A 15,330-nucleotide genomic window follows, 5' to 3' on the forward strand; every position below is an offset into this window, starting at 1 on the left:
CCGCTCTCATCCAAACGCTCGCTGATCAAGGATATAGGAAATATCATAATAATTTGAAACGAACGACTCTACCTATTGATGAGTGTTAGAGCTAATAACGCAGTGTTAACCCTTTGTACTCGAGAGGCGCCCTTCAGTCGCCATTTGATAAAATTTCGAAGCTCGATATTTATAAACGTGTCAAATTTCAGATAATGTAACTGTGTGCTAGGTGTCGAAATCAAATAATTCTACGTGTTAATTATCAGACGATTTCTTATTCACTGCTCAGGAAAATATCGTCAGTTTTGTAACAGAAAATCCTTGAACTCCTATCCTTCTTTGGTCAAAAAATCGTCGAGTTCAAAGGGATATATGTAATATGTATTAGTGATGTATCTATTAATTTCAATAAGGAACTCAAAATAAAGGTAGTACAGGCATTAGAGAAAGCAGAAAATGGTGGCGAAGTATGATCAGTCGCGGTGTCGCGAAAAATGGCGAAGTATAGTAGAGGTGTGTCGTCGCGAAAGGGTTAATGATCACGCGATTATGCTATTGTAATTTCTTTTTTCACTTCACCTCACCAATTACCCGGAATTTAAGCCTTTGCACTCAAGAGGCGCCTCTCAGTCGATATTTAATCAGATTCTAAACATGAATATTAATTAATATATCAAATTTACAATTACCCAACGATGCGTGGAATATCGAAGTAAGATAATTCTACGTCTTAAATTGCATACGATTTCTTATTTATCGTTTTAACCCATTTGCATCATGGCTCTACTTAAGGTGCCGTGTTCAGGCATCAGCCACGTTCAACTGACGACTAGCCCGTATCACCGCGCGCGTATCAGGATCTACACATAATGGCAGTTAGAAGGATTTTCACGATAAAAGTAAAACTTGTTAAGAATATAATGAACCGATGTAGATGAGATGCTCATAAAAGGGATCAAACGTGATCCGTGGCGTATGAAGAATATTCGGCAACTGGTAATGGAAAATGTCAGCTCGCGGAATATTCCGCGCTCGGTGATAGGCGACAGTCACAGCTCGCGGAATATTCCGCGCTTGGTGATAGGCGACAGTCATAGCTCGCGGAATATTCCGCGCTCGGTGATAGGCGACAGACATAGCTCGCGGAATATTCCGCGCTTGGATGCAAATGGATTAATTATACATACGATTTCTTAATCCTACTCAGAAAAATATCGTCAGTTTTGTAACAGAAAATCTTTGAACTCCTAGCCTTCTTTGGCCAAAAAATTGTCGAGTGCAAAAGTTTAATACTTTTGTTTTTGTGAAGATCTGCCTGGTGCATCAGCGTCAGTCACTTTGAATCCAACCGATTAGAAACTCGTATATTGTACAAATAGCAAAGGTATTGATAAAGGTAACTGATAAAACTGTGTAAAATTTATTTCATACTAACATAGGATATCTGCGATTTTCTGCCAGTGACCGCCATCCACCGGATGCGACGATTTAACGGAGATCAATTTGCTTTTCATAACAAAATTATCGCGATTTAAGCGATCGTTTTGGAATCCGTTCTTTTCACGCGTTCGTCTTGACAATTGACTTTAATCACCCTACCCCGTGACATATGCGCTCGTTTTGGAGCTTCTTGCGGCTTCCGGTTTTGTTGCTCGGCTTTACGACTTTGGCTGTAACGTGGATACGATTAATTTTCCGATACCTGTCTTTCTCGCGCGAGATTTATACGTGGCTTGCTTCATTAAATCTGCAGGATCATTCGACTGGTGGTTGGTTTAGTGTTAATAAATTACGTGGACGAAATATCGTTATAACGGTAATTATATCTGCGAAGACATACATTTAACTGACTAGTTAAATGATTACAGTTAACCCAGTGTGATAACAAATAAGGCATATTCGTGTTTTTCTCTCATGTTTCACGCTGATCAACTAGCCCCGTGCTCCAGGTTGATAGACTCGCAATATGGGATAATCTTTTCTCTACGAGTGTAAACGAAATTGGCTAAGAATATATTATGAACGATTTATTTTAGCTGAGATATTATAAATAAAATATTAATTATCTGCCTTTCATACCGTAATAACGACTTCAAGATCCTTTCAACGGATCAAACGTAAATCGCGGCGATCATTTGCCAAATCGATTAATCGAGTGGAAATACGAAAGAAAAAATCGTTCTTTAACCCTTTGCACTGGACGATTTTTTGGCTAAAGAAGAGTAAGAGTTCAAAGATTTTCTGCTATGAAGCTAACTTACTAAGCTAACTATTGAGCTAAAAATCGTACAATAATTAACACGTGGAATTATTTGATTTTATTTGATTATCTTAAGCCTCTCGAACGCAAAGGGTGAACACTATATTTACAGAACCCGTGAATTTGACGGAAGGGTTGTTCCAATTATACGATGATAACAGATTTAGTTAACTTATATTAAGACTGTTAACCCTTTACACTCGAGAGGTGAGTCTAAGTCACCGTTCAATCAAATTTCCAAGATTCATGTTAATTAACATATCAAATCTAAGCTAACCTAAGATTGCATGGAATGTCGAAATAAAATAATTTCAAGCCTTGATATATACCCGATTCTTTATTCACTGTTCCAAAAATATCGTCGACGTTACAGCAGAAAGTCTTTGAATTGCTATTTCTCTGTAACGAAAATAATCACCGAGTGCAAAGGGTTAATATAATATATAATTGTTTTTAAATTAAACTAATCGTTGAAAACAAGGCACGTGGTTTGCTTTACCTGTCAATTTGACAGGTGTCCTTAGAAATAGGTATACAGATAGCGTCCGTGAATCTAGTGTTAATTCCAGGAAGAAAAAGAAGTAAAAATTTATATATAATATAGTTATATTAGGGTGTCCCATAAGTTCCTTTCTTTTTTTGATGCGAAATCAATGGACGATATTTGTTGTTTAAGGTTGATTTGCTGTGTTATGTATGAACCGTTCTGCTCTGTTACCTTCTACCATCTCTCAGGAAGCCTCATTATGCCCTCTTTCCAAAATTGTTGAGACTTACTTGCAAAATATTTATCGAGGTGCGTTTTGATTTCGCTTTCGGATTTGTGACATTTATCACGGAGAGAATTTTTTAACGAGAGAAACAAGTAATAATCGGATGGGGCAAGGTCTGGTGAATATGGAGGATGAGGTAGAACGTCCCAATCAAACTGTAAGGGTTTCTGTATAATAAATGTCAGAAATCCGAAAGCGAAATGAAAACGCACCTCGATGAATATTTTGCAAGTAAGTCTCAACAATTTTGGAAAGAGGGCATAATGAGGCTTCCTGAAAGATGGAAGAAGGCAATAAAGCAGAACGGTTCATATAAAACACAGTAAATCAACCTTAAACGACGAAAATCGTGTATTGATTTCGCATCAAAAAAAAGGGAAGAAACTTATGGGACACCCTAATACAAAGCTCCTCGGAACTAAAACTGCGGAAAATTCAGAGAGTCGAGTTAACCACTTCGGCCAAGCGACTCAATTAGCCGACCAATCCCTGTCAGAGTAAATAGTCCCAAACTCCCTGCTGCTGAAAAATTCCAACATTCCAGGGGTACTTTGTCCAAGTAGCCATCCGGGCGAAATACTTTCGCCGTTGCCACAGTTGTACGTCCCTTCCTTTAAATATATCATGTACTTTTTCCCGCAACATCCGACAAGGTAGTTCCTCGGACCCAAACGAGATTAATCATTTACCTGCGCTCGCTCTCGTCGTTCTCACAGGGATCCCGGGCGCAATTAACGTTCGCTCCGAACAGCTTTTGCCGGGACGTCGATCGGTGATCGATGCTCCTCGTGCAGGTCGAAACATCGCCGTCCAACGATTAACGTATCGCTCGCGATTCGTCGCGGCCGCCCACGCCAGCGCGAGTCCGCGCGAGCGATCGCTCGACCCCGGCTGATTAACGGCCACCTCCTGGAGGACCTGGTGCACGCGCACTGTCGATGCCGGCCATCATACGCCTGACACCTTCCGCTCTGTTTAGTCTTGCCGCCAGCGAGCAAATAATAATTACGCGGAACGAACGCGGTGATCCGTTGAAACGCATCAACGAGAAGCTTCGGTGACTTTTATCGCCCTCACTTCCGGTCATCTTCCGGTAGACTTCGCGGTCCCCTCCGATCTTGTCAGCGGTGAGGTGATCTTTGTTAACGATTCCGAGTTAACCTCTGACCTTCTGTGCGAGGAAAGTGGATAGGGAAATTGTACGAAAAGTTTCAAGCAGATGTGCACTTCCGGTGTCCTTTAGGTAAACTCCGGAGTCTCTTCCGGTCTTGTCAGCGGTGATCGTTGATTATGATTCCGAGTTAACCTTTGAACTTCTGCTGGAGGAAGGGGAGAATTGTGCGGGAGATCTGAACGAAATGCTTCGTGACTCTTAACGGACTCCACTTCCGGTGTCCTTTTGGGGAACTCGAGTAGGGACTGCTGAGCTTGTTAGCCACGCCGTCGCTTATGTTCTCGAGGTAACCTTTGAACTTCGTTTGTGGAAAATTAAATAGGGAACTACGAAGTGAAGTAGGTGTGGTTCGAGGGGGTTGAAGGGTTTAAAATTAAAGGGTTCGAGTTAAAATGAAAGGTTTCTTGTCTCCAAAATTTTATTCTTCACACATCAATTCCTTAATCGATCGAGAGTCTTCAATGAACTGACTGGAGACACGCATGATCGTTTCACGACGATTAAGAGCGATTGCAAACGCAAAGTCGTCTCCATCAAAGTCGACGACTGCCAGGGTTCGACCATCAGCGGTTCCCTTACAGAAGCATGTTAAGTCCTTTGTCTAGAATATCGTGCGAGCCTCGTGGTAAGAAAATTGAGCCAAACATGACGCAGTGAGGAGCCTGATTTTTAAACAAGGCCTAACGCAAACATTGTCAGTCTTGGACTTCCGGTTAAATTTCCCAGAATTTCCTGTCTCAATTAATTATAAGCGTTATTCTTCGCCGCGACTGGACAAAGGGGTTCGACGTAAGATCGAATTCGTTGATCATGGCACGCGCTAGCGGAACGTAAGTCGCAAAGTACGAAGTTTAGAAGAATGTACCCTCGGATTGGCCGAAATAATTAACATCGTGGTACGTTGAGGGTTGGTTCGTTGCGAAGATTGATTTCACGTGCCGCGTTTTTAATCGAGGTCTCCCGTTCGTGGGAAGCTGTCGATTTCCGCGAGAACCTGCAGCCTGGCAATTAACAGCCCAGAAAGGAACCTCACCCCTGTCATTAGGTGGAGTTAACGTGCACGCGCGTTTATCTCAATAACAGAAATTACGCCGGTTCCCACCGCCTCATTACCGCCTTTATCATAGTGATCAGCGCGAACGTGTGTTTATCGGCAGACAGAGCGGACCAACAGAAAAACCGACTTTCCGGAGTCACTTTTTCCAAACGATCTCAAATGAACTGGAACTTTTGTCAGACATACCACGAAGACATGGAATTCCACGCGTTTCCTACTCGATCGCGAGTCCGACTTGCCGAGTCCGCTCTATCCGATCGTCGATGGCCCCTTTCCAACGTCCCCAGAGGTCCTCGTGAACAATTGCTAGAATGACAGTACTCGTGACGAGCCCGTGAAGAGTGTTCGAGTGTTTGATACAACGATACCGGTGTGAACGAAGTTTATCCGAGTTTGGAGTGTCTGAGATGAGAATCCGTTTGCACATCTGCCGTTCTCGATAAGTGGAACATAGAAACGGTGTATCGATAAACGAGCAAGAATATGCTTGCGAAGGTAAATGAACGGGAAATCCCAAGATCAACTGTTACTAAAATCAAGGATAATGTTCAGAGAGAGACTTCAGAGTCTAATTACAGCCTCGTCAAATAATCAAGTCATCTATTCAATTGGTACCTAGGTGCTTCGTTCTCCGCGTTAATTCAATCTCCAAACACGCTCTGCATTGCTCCATCATGTTGCATCCATCGAAGCATCAAAACTGAGTCATCCTCTCCAATCTCTCGAGACAAACCACGCAGGGTTAGAGTCGGCGGGATCGATGTCAAAGAGTGAGACCCGTTACATCAGCGTCGTAGAAAGGAAGTCGATGAAGTGCAACGGAGGAAGTAGAAGGGGCAGACGGGTAAGACAAAGGCTGGAGAAGGAGGAAGTGGTAGAACAAAAGGGGAGGAACGAATTCATCGGTTCGCTCTATGAGAACCGAGCTGACACGGATCGCAACGCGTTACGTCTTCTACGAGATCGAGCATCGTCCTGTTCATCTCGATGCTCATCGCGCGGCATCCTACTCCCGCGAACATGACTCAGCTCGCTCACGTCGCATCGCGAACTCTCTGGGAACCACGAGGCAGCCTCGTCAGCTTCTCGGGCCGAATAGCGAGAAGGAGACGCGTTCCGTATGCGTGGCGTACGCTCGCTGACGCATCGACGAGGACTCCCTTGATCCCGCGGCGCGATTAGGCCAAGTCACGCGTGGCAATGATCCGATTATGGTTTCCCGCGATTCCACCCGACCGTTGTCCTTCGTCATTATCGCGAATTCGCGTCGGTCCGCGGCTTGTTACCGCGTGAACGGACGTGCGCCTCGAGGAGGCGGCTCCACGTTCTCAGGCTGCTCGGCTACCCTTGGCTAATCACGGAGAACCTGCGCTTTCTTTGGCAAACCCATACGTGCAACTGGGAAAACGAGTCGCCTGCAAACGTGTGTCAACTAGAAATCTCTCCTGTAACCTTCGCAGTTTCCATATTTTATCCTTAACACGTTGACTGCCACGCGCATTTTACGTGGATTGCCCATCGCGCCAACATGAATATTTTATTATGCGATGCATATTACGTTGAAATATTATTTACAACAGGTAAGGTGAGTTCTATAATCGCGTTAAATGTATTTTTCGTAGTGGGGGTCACCGGTGACCCCCGCCTCGCTGTAGAACATTTTTGCTATTATCAGTTATTTCAATTCCCGATTTTAGGATGCAGTTAGCGATGTATTTAGTGAAATATTCTGATCACGAAGATTGCATTTCATCGAGCAATTTCGTACAGTAAAAACGTCGTCACGAATTTAAAAAGAAATCTGGAAGTGTGCAAAATGTAAGGCGATTTTGCAAAGTGTGCTATGAAAATAATTCAAATCAGCTAGGAAGAATAAGAGCAAAGAATTGCACTAAAAAAGTGTCGACATATTGTGCCGACTGTTTTGGTTCACCTTTTCTTTGTATAAATAAAATTATTTTTGCATGTTCTGTATGGTATTAATTTCTTCCAACCATTATAGTAACAATGGTACTATTTCAAAATTTATCAGTATCGATATTTACTCTAATTATGTATTTTTACTTCCTACTTATGTATTTTTACCCCCGTGGCGCCACCGCTAAGGTGAGTGTCAGTCACCGGTGACCCCCATGGCAGTGAACGTGTTATCTATTTTATCCTTCCGATTTTATCCTTATCTCTGTTCTCGTTTCACATTGGTAATCAAAGGTGATTGGTTTGCTTGTGGAATTGGAGGATTCGGGAATGCAGAGTTGGATAGTAACGAGGTTCCTCGTTCTTGTTTCAGGTACGGGATCGTGTGGCTGCTGACGGTGGCAACGGTTCGATGTCAGGTAGATTGTTACAGGAATGACTTGGGTTGGAGGTGTGTCTCGGAGGCTAAAAGTAAACGTGAATTTTCAAGGCAACGGGTCACGAGAATGGCGAGGGCGACGGAAATGCCGAGGACTCCGTGCTGGACGAGACGACCGAGGACTATTGGGCCGGAAGTGGATCTGGTCCGGAGGAGGACGATGCGCTTCATAACGAGACGAGAGAAGCTTTGACTCACGAGGCCAGCGACCATGATGCCGTGAGTATCGTAGTAGAGTAATTCTGACTGGCAGAATATCGTGCATGTTTATTTTCTATCTTCGATTACCCTTGCACTAGAATTAACTCGCTGGTCATAATGTCCATGTAATTGAATTCCTTTTGATCTTATAGAAAGCTGTAATTCAATTTAATTATATAGGGTGGTCCACGCAATTTGTACGTGTCTATAAAAGTAGTAAAATTAAAACATATTTCTGAGAACACCTGTCAAATTGACAGGTAAAGGAAACCACGTGTCTTTTTTTTTTAAACGATTAGTTTAATTTAAAAACAATTATATATTATATTAACAGTGTTAATATAAGTTAACTAAATCTGTTACCATCGTATAATTGGAGCAACCCTTCCGTCAAATTGACGGGTTCCGTAAATCTAGTGTTAAAGGTTCTTACCTTCGAGCTCAAAATTTGGCGTTCCTTCGTAATTTCCTATAAAATCTATAGCGTTTCTTCTTCAAGACATTCTTTCGTACGACGCACAGTTTAAAAGATACGGAGATATGCCTATTTGTGCACCACCCGGTATATTTATCCTCACTTGTATCAGGATGTATTTCCGTGTACTAATAATTTTAAAGTATATGCTACCTCTGAAAACACAGTGTTATTTGGCGTAGAAAGCTCATAACGAGCTGCTCGCGTAATTTCAGTAGGAGGGGTTAATCTCCCTTTAACAAGCCGTATTACCATACCAAACATCCTGGCGCATAAACTCACTGGGGAACCTCGAGAGCAGCTTCCGTGGAAGGAAATCGAAGGATTCTTTCAACGTAGCAACGAGATCCCTTTCGACCATTTTCGCATAATCTTCTGCACGCTCGATTGCTCGTTTGTAAACGGAAAGACCGACGCGTGTCCGTGAGTCGCGCGACGATGGTTAAACTCGCGGAACGCTTACCCAGAAACTGCTGCTTATCTGCCATTTTGTAATAAATCTGCACACTGCGAACTCGGACACTTTTTTCGCGCAATAATCGCCGGCATTTTTCCTACCCGGAATATCCAGTGAACCGAATACCGAACGCAACAATGAAACAAATCGCAAAAGAAGAGACTATAAAATGTAGCAAAGAACCCGACTGTTCCGTAATCGCGTACAACCACGGCAGGATTCCCATCGTTAAAAACCGGGAATTACGGATCACGTGGAATTTGCAAAAACCTCTAAATGATAGTATAATCAGGGTTTGGTCGGTGAACAGGTGTAGGTCAGGGACAAGCGGCGAGATACGATAGGTGCGTTCACCTAGCTCTCATCTGACCGATCATAGCTCGACTAATGACTTTCGACGCCCTAACCGCGCGACCGTTAATCATCGCATGAGCGCTCGTGTCACGATGAAACTCGAGAGACAACAGGCCACGGAAGAGAATGATCTCGTCTCGAAAGGACTACGCCATCCACGGACGTCTCATCGGGTTTGCCTCCGAGACCACGTGACGCTACGATGACGCCGCTACTTGGAATCATCCCTAATCGCAAAAATTCTTCGTCCCGGCAATGGAACATCGCGAAAAAGCCAAAGCTGTCGCGCCGAAGACACAGCTCGAGTCTTGCTTTCTAGCGAAATGGAGAAACCGCCCAAGAGGATTCGCTCCGACGTTCCTAAACGCCGAAAAGGAGGATCGGAACGATCCATTTCCTCGGAAGCCGGCTATTCGGCTTAACCCTCTTCCCCTAACGCAGCTCGTTTCGCAGCACGTTCCAGCTCGCTCGCATTTCTCAAAACGATACCTCTGGAGATACTCCCGTGCATCCTCTGCCCCGCCGTAAAGCCAAGAGACACAGGATACCAAAGGGGGGAAGCACGCTGTAACCACTCTAGTGGCCCATAAACGCCGCTCGAGTTCCAGAAATGCCAGAAAAGTGGAATCCGTGAAAAGCAATAATTTCCCGGCGCGGCGCAATGAGAGCAAGCGGACGAAGAACAGGGAGGCGAAGAGGACGAAGCGGAGGAAGAGGACGATGAGAAGGCTGCGTGTCGGATCACCGGCGCGGCCGGACGATTCGGTTGGGGAACACACGAGGTGGAATCCGAGAAAGAATCTCGACTGGTCGTAAGAGCCGGGTAACAGGCAAGGGAAGCAGCACGAGGCAAAAAGGGGCGAAAAGATCGGTGCGAGGAGGAGCGTGTAACGACACGATTGTTTCCACTGGTACCGGCATATGGTGGCTGTTTGCAGGCTTTTTGCGACCACTGGCGTTTACCATCGACCACGTGCCTCCTGCTCTAGCTAGATCTTTGACTACCTTTAGGACCACAGTCCCCAGAAACTCTGAGATGAAACTTGTGTCTCTTATTCCGAGCTCCGATTCTGTTACGTGGAGATTAATCTTGGGACACTGGTGAATGATGAAAGACACGATTGTTTCCACTGGTACCGGCGTATGATGACTGTTTGCAGGCTTTTTGCGACCACTGGCGTTTACCATCGACCACGTGCCTCCTGCTCTAGCCAGGACTTTGACTACCTCTAGGACCACAGTCCACGACAGCTCTGAGATAGAACTTGTCCTCTTATTTCGAGCTCCGATTCTGTTTCGTGGATATTAATCTCGGGACATTGGTGGATGACGGAAGATACGATTGTTTCCAGTGGTATCGGTGTATGATGACTGTTTGCAGGCTTTTTGCGACCACTGGCGTTTACCATCGACCACGTGCCTCCTGCTCCAGCTAAACCTCTGACTACTTTTAGGACCACAGTCCCCAGCAACTCTGAGATGAAACTTGTCCTCTTATTTCGAGCTCCGATTCTGTTTCGTGGATATTAATCTCGGGACATTGGTGGATGACGGAAGATACGATTGTTTCCACTGGTATCGGCGTATGATGACTGTTTGCAGGCTTTTTGCGACCACTGGCGTTTACCACCGACCACGTGACTCCTGCTCCAGCTAGGCCCCTAGCTATCTGTAAGATCACGGTCCACGACAACTCTGAGATTGAAACTTGTCCCTCTTATCCCGAGTTCCGATTCTATTTCGTGGATATTAATCTTGGGACACTGGTGGATGACGGAAAAAAGCTCGTATGACCTGGTGACTTTACCGTATTCAATTTCGATTCGTTTCTGCCCGATTCATAAAATAAATAAGCGTCGAAGCATTGCCTAGCGTCCTCCAAGACATCGTGTCAGAGTGTCCTTCCATTACGAAGTCGGTAACTGTAACGGGGATTAAAGCTCCCGTAGGACCATTTATTGCGCGAGAATTGTGCTCTTTTTCGTCCGCGTTGTATGTCCTTCCATTGCTCTTGCTCCTTTCTTTGACACCCTCTGGATCAAAGAAGATACCGAAGAATCGTGAATAGATATTGAAACACGGAGAGCCTTGCTTTTCGAGATTCTTCTAAATATCCGTTTCGAGGTAGCGGATATTACCTCTAGACTACGAGTTACTATCTTCCTGGACGTCTGGACGAGATTTTCCTCTCGGAAGCCATATTTGCCAACCACGTGGCGCGCTGGAGGACCCATAAAGCACCTAGACTAGTGCTGGATGAAACTGAGCGGAGAAAAAGGAAAATTCCTGGGGATCGTGAAACGAATAGAGGATGAATCGCACGACAGACGGAACCGTGTGCTATGCCAACACTGGTGTATCACGATCGTGGAAGCAACGCCAGAAACGAGCTCAACGACGCGTTAGTCACGCGCCGATCGTTTGCTCTTCTTTACCTCTCCTCGTCATCGTCGTTTTCCCTTTTCCTCTTTAACCGCTCGTTCCTGCTCCGGGAATCGCGACCGTATCGTTAGCAAGACAGACGATAAACCTCGGTCGATAACAGCCTGGGTCTATTGTAACGTTTGTCTCACGACGTCTCGTCGTTTTTCCCCCGATAGCTCGACAAAGATGGCCGAGTCTGCGGAATTGGGTTGTGCCTCGTTTAATCCACACAATTTTGTTTATTTTCCACGAAGGTGGTGTACGTTGGAGAGGGTGCAGCCTACGTGCCAGTACCGTCGTTGAAAGGGAGACCATTGAGCCCGAATCTTCAGGCTCTTCAGACTCTACAGGGCCTGCAAGGGATAGCTGGCAGCGGGGGTACTGGAGTGGTCGGCGATGAAGATTGGAAGAGGCATCCGGAGACCTGGGATCGGGAACACAGGAGATACAGGCCTAACACCACTCGAGTTCAACGTAAGTCACTCGTGTAGATATGCTATGAAATCAAAGGGTTCCTTTCTTCCGAGTTTCCAAAGTATAAATGATAGATTACTTCTTTCTCCCTTGAAAAATCAACGAAATTTGTGTCTTCAATAATAATTTAAACAAAACTTGAGACTTACCTCTTTGGCCTACAACCACGTGTGAGGCTCGTGGTCAGATTTTCGGGCCAAAATTGATTATCACGAGTCTGGCTCGTGGTACATCGAAGACTCGACAGTTCTGTTTACCTCGTGTTTTGGGACCACGCTGTTGAATCTTAAATCGTAGGGCAAGGGGTTAAACAAAATTCGTCTAACAAGTAATTTAAGTTAACTCTTTACAGTTGAGAGGCGCCTTTCAGTCGCCATTTGATAAAATTTCGAAGCTCGATATTATATCAATATATCAAATTTAAAATATTGTAACAGTGTGCGAGGTATCGAAATTAAATAATTCTACGTGATAATTATTATACGAATTCTTATTTACTGCTTAAAAAATATCATCAGCCTTGTGGCAGAAAATTTTTCAACTCGTGCCCTTCTTTAACCAAAAAATCGTCGAGCGCAAAGGGTTAAATTTCGCATCGAAAAGTTGGGCTCCCAAAAAACGTCACTCTGGATGAACCAATTAATTCTCCTTTTTCCCCCGATTGGAAATGTCGAGTTTAAAGGACTTAATCAAACGATTCGTGCGGTCAAGTTCACTTTCAATTTGCCAAAATGGACACGGAACGCCCCGGAGAGTGGAAGAAGAAAGCGAACGCTTTCTCCCTCGGGGACCGTTAGCACACGCGCGATCCCGTTATTATTGCCATTTCTCTGTCCGAGCATGGACCGAAAGGACTAGCCCGTGGCCAGGAAGCGTTTGATCGATCGATCCAGCGGAATCGTCTCCGGACCACGGCGTCCTCGATGGAATGCACCTGCATTCGGAACGCGAATGGCTACCGTTAGAGTGGACGCAATTAAAACGGTGTCGGAAAGTCGTACGGCACTCCGGACACCGAGAGAGTGCCGCGATCGACGCGTCTCCTCTCCTTCGATCCTCTCTCTCGATCGATATTACATCCGCGCGAAGATCGATCCGAGTCCACCCGGGGATCTTATCCCTGTACGGGAAGTGGTGACCCGTGAAGGCCGTAATTCGCGAAATTGCTGTGCCGTTTTCCCCCAATAAATCGTGCCTCGATACTAAATCCTGGCTCACCAGGCGTTGCCTGTCCGTCTCCATCGTAATTTCAGAGATTCACGCTCACGCCGAGCCGCCAGGAAATCCGAGGTAATTGCCCACGGGTTTAAGGGCAACTGCGAAGGGTGGCTTAATCAGGAGGTAAATTGATACGAATCATTAGGAGAACGACGTGGCACGTTCCCGAAATAGACTCTTGGCCGCGAGCATGCTCATCGACGGTGGGTACCGAGCGTTCTCCAACGGCCCAGCAGATCGGCCAGATGAAGTCGTAAAGGGCCTCTCTGCGGGAAACGCGGCGGCCACCCGCGGTATCGTCGATTACGCGAAAGAAGGTCCATTAGCTTTAATGTATCCTCCTGGCACGCTCGTTTCGACGACCCCCGGGACTAGACTTTCGTCTCGTTTCTTCTGCTCCTCGTGTTCGTCTTCGCCGCATCCTCCGACGTCAGCCTTCCACGGTCAGTTGCCTCTCATCCCCGACGTCGTTCTCGCGAACGCGACCTGTGTTTTCTACACGAGCCGCCACCGTTCGAACATCCGCGAGGCAAGGATCGCGCGATCGTAATCGGGATCGCGCTGAAAAGAAGAGCACGCGAGCAATTAGCGAATGGCCTGTTTAGACCGAAGTATCGCCATCACGGTCGTCGGGAGGCGAAGAGAGGCGAAGAGTAATGATCGAGCTAGACACGCACCTGGTATTCCTATAATTGGAGCCTTAACAACCGGGAGACGGTCGCTTTTTACCTCGCGGATCTCCGTTTCGTTCGTAATTTAGAATCTCACGAGTTCGGTGTAACGAGATTTAAATGAAAGACCGGGCTTCGAGCGATCTTTGGGCTCAGCGTTTCCTCTGCCTCGCGATTCGACCAGGCAACGACTCTGCGCTCGCTTTTTCTCCCAGTAGGTTGTAATCAGGGTAAAATAGGGAAGTTTGAAACCAGACGCTTCGAGAGGAGGATCGTAATTAAATCCCACGTAGTCTGCGAGCACGTTCGGGATCTAACATCAACGAAGCCGACCTGTAGGCTTCTCCCCGCTAAGTTGTCATAGAGTGAGTCGGAAGACGCGAGTATCGTTACCTCTGATTAGGATGCTTTTGTACACCTCGACTCGTGAACGAATGTGTAGCAAGAAGTGGGTGATTTACCCTGTAGATCGCAACTATCGGAGTTTGAGTAAAGGAAACGGTGATTAGCCTTGTCGTCTGTAATAGTTGTACCGCTAATTAGTGATACGAGATAAATGCTCGGATCATTTTGATAGGTTCGTTTTCACGAGTGTATTTTTAACGAAGATGTTGGAGTCAAAGGCGCGATACAGGTTTAAATGCTGTCAGCCTCGGTTTGGGGACATCTAGGAATACTCGCGTCGATTTTCTCTTATGTAGAGTGGTTGGTTTTACAACATCATCATGGTGTCAGTTAGTTTAATCAAAATCGAGGTGAAGCAGTTAAATCATATTCGTTCTGTTATAAAATTTCGAAAAATTGACAAAGTTCAAAGGGAACTTAGAAAATTTATGAGTTAGGAAATATCTTGAACTTTGTGCGTAGCTCTTAGCTTGGTATCGTTTTCCAAAGATTTCTCTTTGGGAAACGATACCAATTACCAGATCTCACCACGTGGAGGTGGCTACGCATCGAGACCCAGACATGCGTCCTAGTGACGCAGCCTACTGGTGCTACCTGTATCAAAGGTAGCCTAACCTAACTTGGAGCGAAAGAAGTTAAAGCGAAGCTACTGACACTTTGTTATATTTCGTGTCTTACGAAAGGGAGTTCGCATTATTCGAAAGTCCGACTAGCCTACGCCACGTATTCCGTGTACAAGAACAACTTCGTGCCTCGGCACCCTCCCGATCGGGCCTAACCTACCCTGCCACCGCCGACCTCGCCATGGCTTACTCGATGACCTAAGGCAGCCAACGAACCAGTGAAACACCCAGAGTCAATCCGAGGGTCCTATGCGAGGCCTAACAGTCGGAATCACGCGCATGCTCCATACCCCGGCTCTATGCAAACATAACCACATAGCCACCAAGTGCTAGAGGGGCAGGCAGGCACGCTCTTGCAATGATTCCGACTGCAGGGCCCATCCCCCGGTCGTGTGCACGGATTGGCACCCAGGACGACTAAGGTCG

At 45.7% G+C, this 15,330-nt stretch overlaps 1 protein-coding gene across 1 annotated transcript in view; it reads left to right on the top strand.

The window, feature by feature from the left end:
- Positions 1-15,330, top strand: part of LOC108555387 (uncharacterized) — a 67,677-nt gene that overhangs the window by 45,442 nt on the left and 6,905 nt on the right. Inside the window, exons 2-4 of the mRNA XM_017911018.1 lie at positions 7,537-7,582; positions 7,654-7,821; positions 11,768-11,987. Coding sequence (XP_017766507.1) covers positions 7,537-7,582; positions 7,654-7,821; positions 11,768-11,987 — 434 coding nt within the window. The remainder of the gene's footprint in view (positions 1-7,536; positions 7,583-7,653; positions 7,822-11,767; positions 11,988-15,330) is intronic.

The sequence above is a fragment of the Eufriesea mexicana genome, unplaced genomic scaffold, assembly GCF_001483705.2.
Source record: "Eufriesea mexicana isolate 0111107269 unplaced genomic scaffold, ASM148370v2 scaffold4744748277, whole genome shotgun sequence".
NCBI lineage: Eukaryota > Metazoa > Arthropoda > Insecta > Hymenoptera > Apidae > Eufriesea > Eufriesea mexicana.